The sequence below is a fragment of the Mixophyes fleayi genome, chromosome 9 (genome assembly GCF_038048845.1).
Source record: "Mixophyes fleayi isolate aMixFle1 chromosome 9, aMixFle1.hap1, whole genome shotgun sequence".
In the NCBI taxonomy this organism is placed as follows: domain Eukaryota; kingdom Metazoa; phylum Chordata; class Amphibia; order Anura; family Limnodynastidae; genus Mixophyes; species Mixophyes fleayi.
The window spans coordinates 51,199,010-51,215,223 of record NC_134410.1 but is presented as its reverse complement, the minus strand read 5'-3'; the positions used below and the strand labels follow the sequence as shown (position 1 = coordinate 51,215,223).

At 39.8% G+C, this 16,214-nt stretch overlaps 1 protein-coding gene across 1 annotated transcript in view; it reads left to right on the top strand.

The window, feature by feature from the left end:
* Positions 1–16,214, top strand: part of COL4A5 (collagen type IV alpha 5 chain) — a 144,317-nt gene that overhangs the window by 115,758 nt on the left and 12,345 nt on the right. Inside the window, exons 42-45 of the mRNA XM_075184344.1 lie at positions 7,960–8,093; positions 10,599–10,671; positions 11,273–11,344; positions 11,478–11,597. Coding sequence (XP_075040445.1) covers positions 7,960–8,093; positions 10,599–10,671; positions 11,273–11,344; positions 11,478–11,597 — 399 coding nt within the window. The remainder of the gene's footprint in view (positions 1–7,959; positions 8,094–10,598; positions 10,672–11,272; positions 11,345–11,477; positions 11,598–16,214) is intronic.

The window sequence follows — 16,214 nt, the reverse complement described above, 5'->3', positions numbered from 1 at the left end:
ACAAAACATACAAATATAAAGATCTCAGTGTTTATTAACTCCCCCGCCCCAATGTTACCCCATAGTGATTCAGATTTGACCAGCATGTATTGAGCGTATATACTATTCAGACGTTGCACAGTTAAGGCACTGATGCAGCCTATAATCACCAGCTGTGTCCAACGGCCTACACACTCTGCATATCACCTTCATGAGGAGTAACACAGAGTTATAGGGCAATGACTTGGCATACTCTTATGTTATGTACCGCAGGGATAGGCGACCTTCAACACATGTCCTATGGCTGACCATCATGAGAGATGTAGTTCAGCAACAGCTGAAGTGCTGAACGTTGTCTATACCTGGGTCACATTGATGCTAGAGGACTTTTCTGTACACCAAAATGTGTTAGTTTGACTATCATGAATAAGTGATAATGTTTGCAATACTATTGTGTATATAAGAGAGAGCTATGTAATCCCTTTGTGTGAATCGCATGCATTATTTTTTTTAACTTTTTATGATTTTTTTTGCCATACATTAGAAGAATTTTCATATATGTGTGAAACTCGCCATGTAAATAATTTAGACATTTGCTGTCTTGCTGCACCAAAGCAGTGCAAAAATATTATAATGTGCAATAGCCCATTATTACGGCACACTGGGTACAGAAAATGCCAGTGTTCACTTTGGCCAGGTGAAATGAATTATTATACATATGTGGAAATTAAAAAGTGCTTACATTACTTTACTACTAAGTAAGGGTCAAACTAGTTATGTAGCTACGGGGGCTTTAAACAATCTCTCCTCTTTATTTACTTCCCCTCCACCATGTAGTAAATATGTAGTAAATGTACTAAATACCTGCAGCTGCGAGGTGCCCTGCGCTCTTTGTTAGATAGTTGCTGCAGCTTAGTATAGAGCAGAATCAGTCCTCTATCTTCTTATCCTGTATTTATTATATAGGGCCAAACATTACACAGCGCATTACAGAAAACTTTTAATAATTTACATCTGTCCCTGCCTCCGTAGAGTACTGCGCAATACACAGACACTAGAGATAATTTTGTCCGAAGCCAATAACCAGTATGTTTTTTGGATTTATCAAAGAGTAGCAGATATATTGAGTCCACCTGTGCTGTCAGCTGCGGTGGCTGCCTGCAGGTCCAGAGAGTGCTCCTCACCCATTTACTACACAGAAGGGGACTAGTGCTCCTCACCCATTTACTACACAGAAGGGGACTAGTGCTCCTCACCCATTTACTACACAGAAGGGGACTAGTGCTCCTCACCCATTTACTACACAGAAGGGGACTAGTGCGTAAAGAAGTTTTTCAATTATTTTACTTCTGGAAACTATAGCTGTCAAAATTATAATTTATTTATGTATCTGCTGTACTGTGTCCCTAAATCATACAGTTTAACCAATGCAGTGCAAAGTAAGATTAGCCTCTATTATCTATCTTATATGTAATACTGATAACTTTACATATACAACTATTTTGTTAGCAAACATAATAGCTTTTCATCTGCTTTGAAGCACTAGTTAGCCATCTGCAGATTGTTGTAAAAAAGTAAAAACAAGCTAATAACAGTTCAAGCTGCCTGTTTTGTACTGTAGTGTATAAGGAGGGTAGGAGGATGCCAAACCCCATATTTTCAAAATCACTTTACATGTGAAATGTCCAGCATATAAGTAGACACATTAGAATCAACTCTTATACAGACTTATCTTACCTGAGGGCAGCAGAGAAGTTGATTTCAGTAATTTGCTAATCATCTTATCAGCTGGGGTACATGAAATTAAAGGGAATGTACTAAGCTCCCCTCTGATATGCTGTAGATATAGTCACACAACTTTGGTGCAAGGATAATAACATTTTATAGCAGAGCGAGTAAATCCATGGTACTTCCTTCACCTCTGAACTACAGCATCCATTGCCCTCATCCACATCCTTGTTAGCTGAGAACAATGGGAACTGTAGCTCAGAAAGATCTGAAGTGATGCGGTTGACCTACTTCAGCTGCAGAGGTTGCAGAGGTATATTTTATATGAAATATCTTTGGGTCACTAGTTAAATGTGTCACCGAACTCTGCTTCAATTGTATTATGAGCAAACGTGTAATGTATTATAAGCTATTCACTGACAGTGTTTATTGAATCACCCGTTTTAATGCTTTACTGATAAAGCAGACACAATGCAAAATATCCATTATTCATGTTATGCTGCACAAAGTACATGGTGACATTGGTCCTGGCTGAAGCTGGTGCCAGCATATCTAGATAAACTAGATAACTTTGAATGAAGGGATAGAGGGTAGAAAATGCTCCTTCAAGGAACACGTTCAATGTTCCGTCAGTTAATGGTGGCATGAAAGAGGATGAGTAGTCACAAATAAATATCATATAAATGTGGGTATGACAGCCTCCTTCTATACTGCACATAAAGGGGGTGTTATGTTTAGGGCAACCAATGCCCCTTCCCTCCTCCCTTCCCCCCCTACAATTATAGGGCTTCCATTACTTGAAGAAAGCCACCTGGGAGCCATATCAATCTGCAGCTCACAGAGAAGAAGAATTAAATTCATCAATCCCTCTTCAGAAGAGCAGAATAGGAGAACCCATCCTGAGAGTGAGGTGCAGTCATGGTTTAAGGTCCCGCCAACATCTGCTATAAGCATTAGTCGGTATACGGTGGTATAGCATACCGTTACTTCTCCTACTGCCTTCATTGTAAAACTAACATATTCCTTTCACTTACATTCCCATTACAATTTCCATACCACCACTTCTAAATTTCCACTTCAACCACTGGCTATAAGCATATTTATAAGACCAATAAGCTTTCAATGCGCACCATTAACAGGAGTCAATTAGAACCTAAAATGGTCATTGACTAGCACTTGACTCGGTATAGACATAAACTTATATATTAAGTTTAGTGAATCTTCATACTGGCTCAGTTTTTTTTTGTATTCCATATCATTAAAATATTTATATGGCAAATATGATTACAAGTAGTATTACTGGATATGCAACAGTTAATCCTAAGAAACCCATGACATTATTAAGTGCTTCCTCATTCTAGCTCCCCCATTATATGAGTTGAGAATCCTATTAAAATATCAACTGACTAAAATGTCAGTTTTGTTTTCAGCAGCGGATGCCTTCCCTAAGATTTGCTAATTCATTTTACCATGAAAGAAGTTTTCTGCTCCAAAATTAATTCATAATTAACACTGGTGTCAGTGAATAGCTTATATCCTTCTTAAATCAGACATCATTGAATTAAGCATGCCTATCCAGTTACCATGTTAAATGTGTTTATTATAAGTTGAATGACCTTGTTTTTTCTACTGGCTTGACATTGGGATCAGTGATGGTGTATTGTGCATGCCTGTATACACAATGAGAATCTCCTGTTATGTACATGTGTTGGTGATGCTGTCTCTTTGTAATGTATATTAACTGGTGATTTTGTTTTGTGCTGTGTTGTGTGGCCTTTCTAACATCGAACACTGGGCATTGGTGCACCACTCCCAGGTCCTCAAGGTTAGATCTCAACAGCCGCCATTTTGTTTGATTGCATGCTATTTATATATGGGATATGTCTATTAATGTCTTTGCTCTTCGTGGCTGTGGTCTGACAGAATTCAATAGTTAAAATGACATTTAATAATGTGAAATCAGAGCTAAGAATCAATAGATGTAGAAACATCTAGAACAGAAGTTGTTTTAAATTGAAGTGGTTCTCTTTCCACTGGTATCGGTCTCATTGACTTAAGTTGACTTTTGTTCTCACTAAAATACGTCATATCCCCTGCAAGTGTTTGACATAAGTATAGAAATATTTTCACAGTGACCACCCAGAGCCTGCTACATAGGATCTCATTTACAGGATAGACAGTCTAGTGTGCACAATATAACTAAGGCAGATGAATGTAATGGATGTGTATTTGAATTTGATATTTTGTATTGCAAATAATGTTTTTTGTCCAGTAAAAAAAATGTTAAAACATAATGCTATTCTCACAGACAATAAATAAAATTACACTATGCCACATAAATCTTAAAGATAAAAGTAAAAACACTATATCATAGTTCAATTGTGGAGTTGCCCCAAAGAACAATCTCATCATCTATCTGTGTAGAAATACGTAACAATTATTATTACTGTTTATATATAGACCACTACTAAAGTCCATTGTACGGAACAAACGTAAATTATATAAATATAAGACGTACACAGTAGATAAGGTGGGAAACAGATGAGAATATTGTAGAAAATGAGAGCCCTGCTCAAGAGAGCTTACAATCTAATGGATAATATTTAAATCTGGGTCCTTTGCCTAACTAAAAAGCTATGTGCTGACTTTCCCCTTGTAACTCATTTCAATATCCCATACACCAAATGAAATCCTGTAGTAGAATTTCTGGAGCATAATTTTACTCATCATAACCCGTGCCTCCTCCGCCTCATCATAACACGTGCCTCCTCCGCCTCATCATAACCCGTGCCTCCTCCGCCTCATCATAACACGTGCCTCCTCCGCCTCATCATAACACGTGCCTCCTCCGCCTCATCATAACCCGTGCCTCCTCCGCCTCATCATAACCTGTTCCTCCTCCGCCTCATCATAACCTGTTCCTCCTCCGCCTCATTATAACACGTGCCTCCTCCGCCTCATCATAACCCGTGCCTCCTCCGCCTCATCATAACCTGTTCCTCCTCCGCCTCATCATAACCTGTTCCTCCTCCGCCTCATCATAACACGTGCCTCCTCCGCCTCATCATAACCTGTTCCTCCTCCGCCTCATCATAACCTGTTCCTCCTCCGCCTCATCATAACCCGTGCCTCCTGCGCCTCATCATAACACGTGCCTCCTCCGCCTCATCATAACCTGTTTCTTCTCCGCCTCATCATAACCCGTGCCTCCTCCGCCTCATCATAACCCGTGCCTCCTCCGCCTCATCATAACCCGTTCCTCTTCCGCCTCATCATAACCTGTTCCTCCTCCGCCTCATCATAACCCGTGCCTCCTCCGCCTCATCATAACCTGTTCCTCCTCCGCCTCATCATAACCTGTTCCTCCTCCGCCTCAACATAACACGTGCCTCCTCCGCCTCATCATAATCTGTTCCTCCTCCGCCTCATCAAAACCCGTGCCTCCTCCGCCTCATCAAAACCCGTGCCTCCTCCGCCTCATCATAACACGTGCCTCCTCTGCCTCATCATAACACGTGCCTCCTCCGCCTCATCATAACCCATGCCTCCTCCGCATCATCATAACCCGTGCCTCCTCCGCCTCATCATAACCCGTGCCTCCTCCGCCTCATCATAACCTGTGCCTCCTCTGCCTCATCATAACACGTGCCTCCTCCTCATCATCATAACCCGTGCCTCCTCCGCCTCATCATAACCCGTGCCTCCTCCGCCTCATCATAACCCGTGCCTCCTCCGCCTCATCATAACCTGTGCCTCCTCTGCCTCATCATAACACGTGCCTCCTCATCATCATCATAACCCGTGCCTCCTCCGCCTCATCATAACCCGTGCCTCCTCCGCCTCATCATAACCCGTGCCTCCTCCGCCTCATCATAACCCGTGCCTCCTCCGCCTCATCATAACACGTGCCTCCTCCGCTTCTTGTTCCTCCAAGAAAGCCCCATCCTGTCACCATAAATCTATGAATCTGGACTGAAGCGTTACATATGTGTAATGCCACAACAGCCCTTGCAGGACATTTGCACATTGATTTACATCTTCCACAGTTTTAAAAGGAACAACTCAAGTATTACATTTATTTTCCCACTAAGATTGATAATGTTGCTTTAGATATATATATGCAACAATCAATAGCAAGATGTCTGTCCTACCAGATCCCATGTGAAACATATTTTAAAATTTTCAAAGTCACCAGTATTTTCCTGGGGGAGATGAATGTTTTTGGAGACAGAAGAAACAATGGACAACTTACTTGTTGGGGTCTTGCAGTTCCTGCATTGTGCACATCAAATAAAAATAAACTATTTTAGAAATGTTTGCAGCAAACTCTTTTTATAACGCACTGGATGAAAAACAACATATTCACATCACAACAGTGGTCAGTGTGGGGGTGTATACGGTGGTATGTCATACCGTCACTTCTCCTACTGCCTTCATTGTAATACTATCACATTCCAGTCACTTACATTATATATACAGTGGTGGAAGTGGAGGTGTATACGGTGGTATGTCATACCGTCACTTCTCCTACTGCCTTCATTGTAACACCATCACATTCCAGTCACTTACATTATATATACAGTGGTGGAAGTGGAGGTGTATACGGTGGTATGTCATACCGTCACTTCTCCTACTGCCTTCATTGTAATACTATCACATTCCATTCACTTACATTCCCATTACATTTTTCATACTGCCACTTCTAAATTTCCACTTCAACCACTGCATCAAAACAAGGTAGATCTCATGGTTATTGTGTTAAATTGATTTAAAAAAAACTGAGCATTTGGGGTGACTCAAACCCAGAATTTTAAATGAATGAGTTTTTACAGTAGATATATATTTTATATAATTAATTTAAATTTTTTATATTTAATATGTCTTTAATGTTGTGTTTATTCTACTTTTGAATGGTAGTGTACAGAACACAAAATATGTGCCCAATCAGCATACCTTGTTTAGTTGTTGTTAAAGTAAAAAACAAGAATGAGAATAAAACTAGAAGGTTTTTGCCATATAACGTGATTATAGCAGAGGCTTCAAGCAGTCACACATACCTGGGTCAAGCTGACTTACATGACAATAGATGTATTGTTCAGAGATTCAGCTTGATGAAAGGGACTCTTCTGCACAAACCTTACAGGAAAGCATAGCAATACTATACATTACCTGAACATCAGACATAGCAGTGTCCTAAAATACATTTCACTATCTCACTAGGTCTGTATAAAAAGACATTGATCATTTGCACTCATTAAGTACATTATTAGTGATATGCTAGCTACATCAACCAGACTATGTATTACAAGCAGAAAATGTCACACATGTTGCAGAGTATGTTATTCTGGCCAACTCACGCAAAGTCTTCCCCTCTTGGCCAATCCTACACTAAATATAAACATGAATTCTATACTATAAACATTTTAACATGACCATTGCTATACATTTCAACTTGGTTGAACCTTACATGCACACAGCATTTAAAAGTACTACCTAAACAATAGCATATTAATTAGACACCTACAGAATCATCTGGTACAAATTTGATAGGGCTGGGAGCTACAATAAGGGTTTGTTCACATAACCCATTTTTTCCACAACCTACTTATTTGTGAAATGGCTGCAACAGTGTGTTTGTGAGCTTTAAACAGGAGATTTCAAGCAGAAGTTCTTTTTCAAGTGTCAGGAATTATATTCCAGTAAGTGATAATAAGCAGCATAATGATTCTAAATAGGCAACATTATTTTTTAGTGAAGTTAACCTTTAATGATAGGCAGTAAAATACTTTACTGTTGTAGTATTTTGCATTGTGCTTAAATTAATTTATTTCAGAATGTTAGTACAGCAGTACATTGTGCTTTGCTCTGTTAGGCAAAGCATCATTATATATATGTTATAGCAAAAGTGTTATGTGATAGACAAAAAGCGCAGAATATGTGACATATAAATATAGTAGCGCAAAGGGCTGCTGCCAATATTTTAACAAAAGTCTGGATAAAATACCTTGTATAGTTAGTATAATAGGGCTGTTCTTCATGTGTGACATACATTTCTACATACAAAACACTGGAACATCCAACACTTTGTTCTACACAAATATCAATAATGGTGTAACCATAGTTGCATCATATAAATATGTAACTTGTAAAGATATATTTAAAAACATTGATTGATCTTCTTAACTGAGAGTCTAATAATACCAATTTCAGTTTCTTTCTGTCCTCCTAACATTTATTTATGATTGTACAAAGGTTCACCAGGCCCAGAAGGTCCACGTGGTCCAGCGGGCAATGGAGGTTTTAAAGGTGAGAAAGGAAACTCTGGCATCCCTGGTCAGTCTGGATTCCCAGGACCTAAAGGAGATGCAGGAACACCAGGAATCCCGGTAAGTCAAGTGGATAGTGGGTAGATTCTGCAGCCTCACCACCCTAATATCTCATCACAGTAATCTGCTTCCGTCCAACTCCACCCTTCCGCCTGAGTACATTCCTGACTCTCTGCTAACACTGCCGTGTTGCTCATTCTATCCATGCACACAGATTGAGTTGCACAGGGGGTCCAAAGCTGGATTTTCACTGTGCATCAGACATTTTGCTCTTTGTATATTATTATATTTTGTAAGGTGCCACAGATTCCGTAGCACCGAATACAGTAAGCAAGTAACAAATAGATGAGGTATTACACATAAGTAGCACAGATGAGTGTGAGTAATGCTATGGGCACTCACACAGAGTGCAGCAAAAGACATGATAGGATGTACGAGGGAGTCAGGCAGTAGACATACATGGGACAATAGGTAGAGAGGACCCTGCCGGTGAGAGCTTACATTCTAGAGGGAGGGGTGGTGAGAGGGAGTAGGACCAGCTGGGAAAAAATGGAGATGGCCGGCGAAGGAAGAAGAGGTGATGGATAAGGTGGTCAGGAGGTAGTAGGGTAGGCAAGCTTCAAAAGGTGAGTTTTCAGTGAGCATTTGAAAGATTGAAGGTTGGAGGAGAGTCGAGTGAGGAGGGGTAGGGAATTCCAAAGATTAAGGGCAGCAAGACAAAAGTCTTGGGAGGAGGTAATGACTTCCATTGGGTCTCTTGATGCATGTAGCCTGAGGCTTGAACTCCTCAAGGTTTATCACTTTATGGCAGCAGAGGAGTACTGCAATATGATGGGGTCTTTCAGCATGATAATACACCATACTACCAATGCTCTGTGCCATCATGCAATCCTTGTATGGCTGCAGACATGAGATGAAAAAAACAGAATTCGGGCTGAATAATGAAAATCCTATGCTGCATTGGGAGGTAATAGTCATTGTAGGCATGTACCAATGTAGCAAGCTTTAACTTCAATGGCATGTGATTTGTTAAATATCAATTTAAAGTTTTCCACAGCTATACATTACATTTTTATTTAGGCAACAACTTTCACCTATTCCATAATCAAATTGAATTGTGATATTTCCACAGTGTTAGTGGTGGGAGTTGGATCTTAATTCAAACACTGAGTTTTGCTTTTATTAAGTCGTTGGGGCTATAATTGCATTGTAAGCTCTTAAGGCTTTTATGCCAACTTTACTCTTTCATTTTATATATGCAGTCTTTCTTCTGTTATATGTTGTATACCACTGGAGGTGCACATTAAGGGCCTGGTTCATCAAGGAATGCAAAACGAACATAGTGTGCGTTTTTAAAAAATGTATATATACTGGGCATATGCACGTTCATATTCAAGGAGCGGTCTGTTGATGAATATGGGTCTAGGTGCGCTCCGCTCTAACAGACAATACACTGCAGGATACGTCCAATACATATGTGGAATAAAGTCCCAAAGGAGCGCACAGAAGAAAATAACTATTAAATTAATGTCACCTGTTAATAATATAGCCATTAATGACAAAACATTTAAAAATGAAAAAGTTTTTTTTTGTTTTTTTTCATTTTGTCCCCCCCATAAAATCCATTTCTGATGATCTTATAAATATCTACTGTACATAAAATGCATGTTTACAGTTACTCCTGATTGCAAACGCATCTTTTAGCAGGCATACAGTCGTCATCACTAGTAATCAACATTTACACCAGACCTGTAGCTGGGGCAGTTGATACAACAGAAAATCAAGTAGCTTTGAGATGCCCAAATCTTGAATCGGACACTGTTGCGTTCACTCAAACTTGGCACACCCTTACTGTACATTGACTACATGCATACGCTCATTCCCCTCCCCGTTCCGCTCCTGAAATCGTGGTCTGTAGTAAGGGTCCTTTGCGCTCAAAGATGAATTGGATGTTGCTGTCTTCTGTGGCGTATGGGTCACTTCTGGTCACGCGCAGTGCAATTTTACGCAAAATACGTCACGTATCGGCATTTACATGTCTCGCGGCCCTAAATGTGCACACACATACTTATTTACATAACAAAATCAGTAAGCAAATCATTTTAATAATACACCATTTCATATTAGTAGTTTAGAAAATAATAGCACTAGCTGTAAGTCAGTCCTAAGCACTGAAATATATTGTTCACTTTTACTCTGGAATCAGACTGATTTTGTACAATGACATTTTGAATGATTTGTGTTTAACAGAACACAGCCTACATCCCTGCTGTGGACTGGGGAATGTATTCCTGGGTTTCCAAGGAAAGAACCGCCTTTGTGGCTCCTTTAATAATTATGTCTGTGCCTGTGTGCTCAATAACCAGGTACTGCTTAGATGTAACATCATTGTCAACATGAAAATTTGAGCAGTTTTATAAGGCATAATAGAGCCAGTGAATGATAGCACAACTTCAACCTACAGCTTATTCATATTCAGACTTCAACTTAAAAGGGCAAGAAAATAAACACAGAAAAGTCTGTGCTGGTTGTAGAAATTTTATACGCTTTTGTGCTTGTCAACAGGGTGATCCTGGAAGACCAGGTCTGAATGGAATGAAAGGAGATCAAGGTGTTCCCGGGGTCCCAGGATTGCCAGGTATTATTAGTGTGGGGACATGTGGTTCAATTATCAAGACTGCCCTGGAGGGATCTATATGATTATATCCCTAAAAGAGGGTATATTGTTATCACAAGATAATTAAAATAACACAAATTGTCATCACTCCTTTATATAAAAAACAACAGTTTTATTATGGAAATTTCTTTCTTATATTGTAAAAACAATTAGCATTATAAGTGAGCGAGCTGGATGTGCTCCATCCCAGAGTATGCAGAGTTCACATATCGTCATGGAAATGTTTTGCATCCTAGACAATGGGTAGAGCCAAGCATGAGAGAACAGCAAAGATTAACTGGAACAATACTCTATATAATCCATATTATATGGAGGAATGTGATATTTTAATCCTCTTTGAGATCTTCATTTTTATGTTATTTATACCGCTTGCCTGCCAGACGTAGACAATGGTAGGTGCTGAGTTACATTGCTCCCTGCCTCCTTGGTGCACAACTGGCTATAGCCGACGGGACTGAGATTTGTACATTGCATCCGCTCTCAGGACAAATGATACGGAATTGGGATAAGGTAGATGAAAAGCTAGTCAACGATCTGTAATTATGTTATTTTTCTATCCCAGGTATGAAGGGGCCCAGTGGACCTCCTGGTTTGGGTGGATATAAAGGGGATCCAGGCAACCCAGGCCTTCCAGGTGAGAAGACCCTTCATTGTCACTGTATTCTGTCTGTATTTATGCCGTTTTCCTTTTATGTCTAGTGTAAATAATTAACATGAATATAAATAGATTTTAAATGATCTGTGTTCTTTATTCTATCCATTATTAGGTTTGCCAGGACCACCTGGTCCCAAGGGTGAGATCAAGAGTTTACCAGGACCTCCTGGCCCACGAGGACGCCCAGGAAGCGCTGGACCTCCCGGACCACCAGGACCATCTGGATTGCCTGGTAATTCCTTGTTAAATGTCAGTTGACTGCTTCCCCGATGTGTGGATGATTCTATTCACAATGTTATTTCAAGATCAGGGCCAGATATATATCATCTATGCCTCTATATTAGAAACCTTTGGTATCCAAATTGATATCATGAATCTTCATTGTTCATGATTATTAGTTAAGTGTTAGGCTAGGTACAGAGTACAGGGTTCTCAGTTTATTATCGGGCCAATCACACAATAAATGACTGTTCAGCCCGATATCATATGTACGCGCCAACGATGGAGGATTATTGCTCCAAAGCACATTGTACCGTTTCATTTGATTTTTAAGCTGTCATAATCTTTTCAGCCGACGGTTATGACAGATGAGGAGCACAGATCTAAGGGTAAATCGTGTAAAACGTGTTTAGTGTGTGCACATGAATCAGCATGCTGATCGGGACTTTTTTTCTTTTGTCTATTGTTGGTAAAATCGTTAAAGGTGTTGCACCGGGGACATTTTCTGTAGTGTGTACTCAGCCTTAATAGTTACTCATATTGTAATGATGTAATTGTTGAAATCCAGTTGGATTTTATCATTGCTATTTGACCAGATTTGTGATCAGTGTGGCTACACATAGAGAGTCAGATTGCACAGATCCAATAAGATTTCAATGATCCAATTTAATCAGGATGCAATGGAAATGAGTTGTGAACGCTACCCTAATATTTAAGGGCCAGCCAATGACCCAACACCAATTCCAAGGGGTGTGATCATCCACCTTAATGTTTCATCTTGCTGGATCAAATCCAATCTGGTTGGATTACGATGGTGTAGGGTAGGGCTGCATAATGCATGCATTGACCAAACTGAACAACCAAAATCTTAGTTTAAGTATATAGGTCAAATTAATGAGGACATTGTCAAAGTGGAGAGTTACTATAGAAACAAATAAATTTAAATATATGCAAAAGATGGAGTTGACAAAGAGCAGAACTAGTTAAGAAGGGAGTGGAGTTATACAACTAATAGTCTTTTGATTTATAGGTTCCTATAGGCAAGACTGGGCTAGAAATAAGGCGATCGCCTATGTTTTGACTTCAGAAACTTGTTTTCTTTCCATCATAGGACACTTTCAAATGCAGTTAGGAATACAAAGTTTATTGAGTACATTTAAAATAGAGCCGGATCAGACAATTAATCTTTACCAATGATTTAAAGGGCCATCTTCATTAATATTAAAACTGTGCAGTGTTCATATTTACATATTTTGTTTGGGTACATTTTTACTCAAAAGTCATGTTTTGTTAGTATTGAAAACTGCAGCAGTTCTCAGTATAGCTTTTCTTCCTCGATTGAAATGACTTTTGGAGTTCTGCACTAACAGGTAACTGTATTGCCGGGAAACAGTTAATAGTGTCGTCTGTAGCTTAGGGTAGCCTGTCAGACTAATTGAGTGAATTGTTTTAGCTGCTGTGTGTACCTGCACTCACAGTGATTTCAAATCATTAAATCCGAGTTAATAAAAAATATTAGCTTGACATTTATTTTTGCAGCATAGGTTAAAGGACACTACCCCGTAATTGAAAATAGAAAACATTCATTTTCATATCATAAAAAAAAGTAAAAGCACATTCGGAATCACTGTAAACTCAAGTCTGTGATTTGTTGGGTTTTTGTTGTTGGTTGAATGAATGAGAAAGGTGTATAAAAAATACAGCATTCTTTTCTAAAGTTCATTTTAAAGTTATAAGGAAGATGTAAATGTAGCAAATTTAGTTGCTGTTTTTTTTTAATGCTCACTTATAAATAAGGGTATGCATGGCTTGACGCACAGTGTAAACAGACACATGAATGGTGAACCCCTGACCCGTACTGTCTCTGTATCCTTGCATAAGTGGCTTTCCTCTGCAGCTAGTGGCCTCGACTAACCTTTGACCAGCATGGTGAAGTATGGGCAATTGCTAAGTCTGATGTTGCCAAGAAACTGGAAACATTCATCTGTCATATGCAGCCCTACCAAGATGGTGCTTGTGGCCTAACTACAATTTCCTGATCTGGAGGCCCTGTCCATCAGCTATCTACTTGTATTTATTCTCTTGTATTGGATTACACAAACTCTGCTTGATAGCCCTCCCTGCAGCCAGTAATAAGTCACTGTGCATACTCACCTCTAAAATAGAGAAGCTCCGTGTGAACCTTTATTTGCTACAAAAAGACATCCATACTATCCTACAATGTGCGGCAGAGATAGAGCGGTGAATATTTGCATTGGACGATACCTTCCTGCACAGCTGACAGCTGAGGCTTACCAAGGTGCAGCAAATGATAGAGGACGGGGAATCTCTGCAGGGGGTGCAGCATTTACCTGTTTGGATTCCTGGAGACGGCCGAGAGTGACACCTTGGATCTATTCCTTGAGGACAAGTTGAGATCTAGCCTTAGATAAGGTTATGTTGGTTGTTCACAGAGCGAATAAAGTTCTTTCTCCTGTTCTGCCCCCTGGGACTATTACTAGCCAAGATTTGTTATTACAGTGATGGCGATGCTGCTGTGCTAGACAGCATGGGGAGCTCTTATATAACTAAGCCCTCCCTAGACCCCTTTTTAAGGCTGTAAAGAGGAGGCACTACAGTCTTCTGCTGCCCTACGCTATGCTATCAGATGTCATGCTTAGGTTAGTAAACAACAAGTTCTTTATTGACCCACAAAACACTTTTTGCTGGCTGGGTTCGCATCCTCCCTGCAGACCACAGCATAGTAAAAATGGACTTTCATGTTTTATGTACTATAGTCACTATACCGAATCCTGTATAGCTGGTGTTGGCTTACACCTTACTTGGGTCTACTGCTGCACTATTGCTGTTATTTGATTTATTAGTAGGCACGTTCTGTTGTCCTTGAACTCCTTGCCTGGACTTCTCTGCATACTTCTCTTCTACAAATGTATATCTGTCTGGGTGGTGGTCTAGGCGGTGTGGACCTATGCTGTGTTCATTATACTGTATACTGGAGAGTTGGACTACCTGTTTTCTTTGGCCCTTATATTGCAGGTGTTTTCCGTTTGGGAGAGAATGCAGGATGGGGAAGATGGATTGTTGTGTTAGTATTACAAATGCAAGCACAGTGTTTTATTGTTGCGGTCATGTTTTGCCACCAGTGAGTTTTATGCCATCCTTTTGGTTTTCAGTTACATTTATTACTTATGTCATTTATCAAGATCACCTCTTGCATTACGCCAGGGTAGAATGCCTTTATTATGCTTGGTCTAATTCTCTTAAAGGACACTTATTTAACAGTGTAGATAGACGGCTCTGTCTGTAAACAAGGCAATGGATTGGATACAGTCCCTGTATTAGTTCCCAACTGCTGGCAGATGATAATTACTGGTAAGGCGTAATGCCGGCAGTTAATACTTACTAGTAAAGTGTTCTGCCGGCAGTTGACAGTTGCTGGTAAAGAGTTCTGCCAGCAGTTGATAATAAATGGTAAAGCCTTTTTGCCGGCAGTTAATACTTACTAGTAAAGTGTTCTGCCGGCAGTTGATAATAAAGGGTAAAGCCTTTTTGCCGGCAGTTGATAATTGCTGGTAAAGAGTTCTGCCAGCAGTTGATAATAAATGGTAAAGCCTTTTTGCCAGCAGTTGATAATTACTGGTAAAGCGTTAGTACCTGACTTTGGGCTCTGGGCAGTAGGTGGATACTGGCACTGTGCTAAATCCTGGCTCCAGGCAGTCGGTGATTACTGGTGGTGGTAATATGGTGGTTCAATTTATTTTTCTAATTGGATAAATGGGTTGGCAATTCACCCCCATCAGAGGCAGTTTTCTTCCCTTTGACAATGTTAATTGATATGACTGAATTGCCAAAGACCAGCAAAAATATGTTTTTGCACAGAGCCCTTTCTGATCATGCTCATTTAGTGATTAACATTTCTATAAGGTTCTGTCTCCTTGCTTTTCCAGGGTGGTCCTCTTCATTAATGAGTCTGACCAAACAGTTTTTGGGAGGTCCACAGACATAAACCCCTCAAAAGCTGTACACTAATATGCAAACCTCACATGGTAAATTTGGTCATGGTTTGGCGGTGTAGTTAGGCACTTCTAAGACATTTAATTCTGTTGAGTGGAGGTAGTTCTGGGGATTTATGGACAGATTTGGATTTAGTGTGCTGGATTACTGTACTAATGTGCCATGGCATCCACAAGTCTATCTTACTTCATTGCTGTCTGTCGTGGGAATGCCAATTCAATCTTCAACTGATTTAGACAATTTTTATTAACAGATAACTATATAGCAATATACTACTTTAACAATTTTTGGATGACGAACCATATTACATCAATTACAAGTTATGATCTTAACCTGAACTAAACAAGTCCATAACAATTATATGCTTGGAAGAGAAACAATATATTTAAATGAATCATCTGTAATTTTCAATATATATCGAAGTAATAGCAATAAGGCTGATATACTCCCTCTCTCTCTCTTCGGTCTAGTTTGTTAGGTGGCATATCATTTAAATCAATTTAAATGGACAGGCAAGTCTGGTCTGTTAGCAGCACCTGCTTCCTTACTGGTGAAGAGAAGGATGCTTTGTTTGCCTCTTCCCAATAACTGACATACAGTCTCTCTTTCAGGAGAG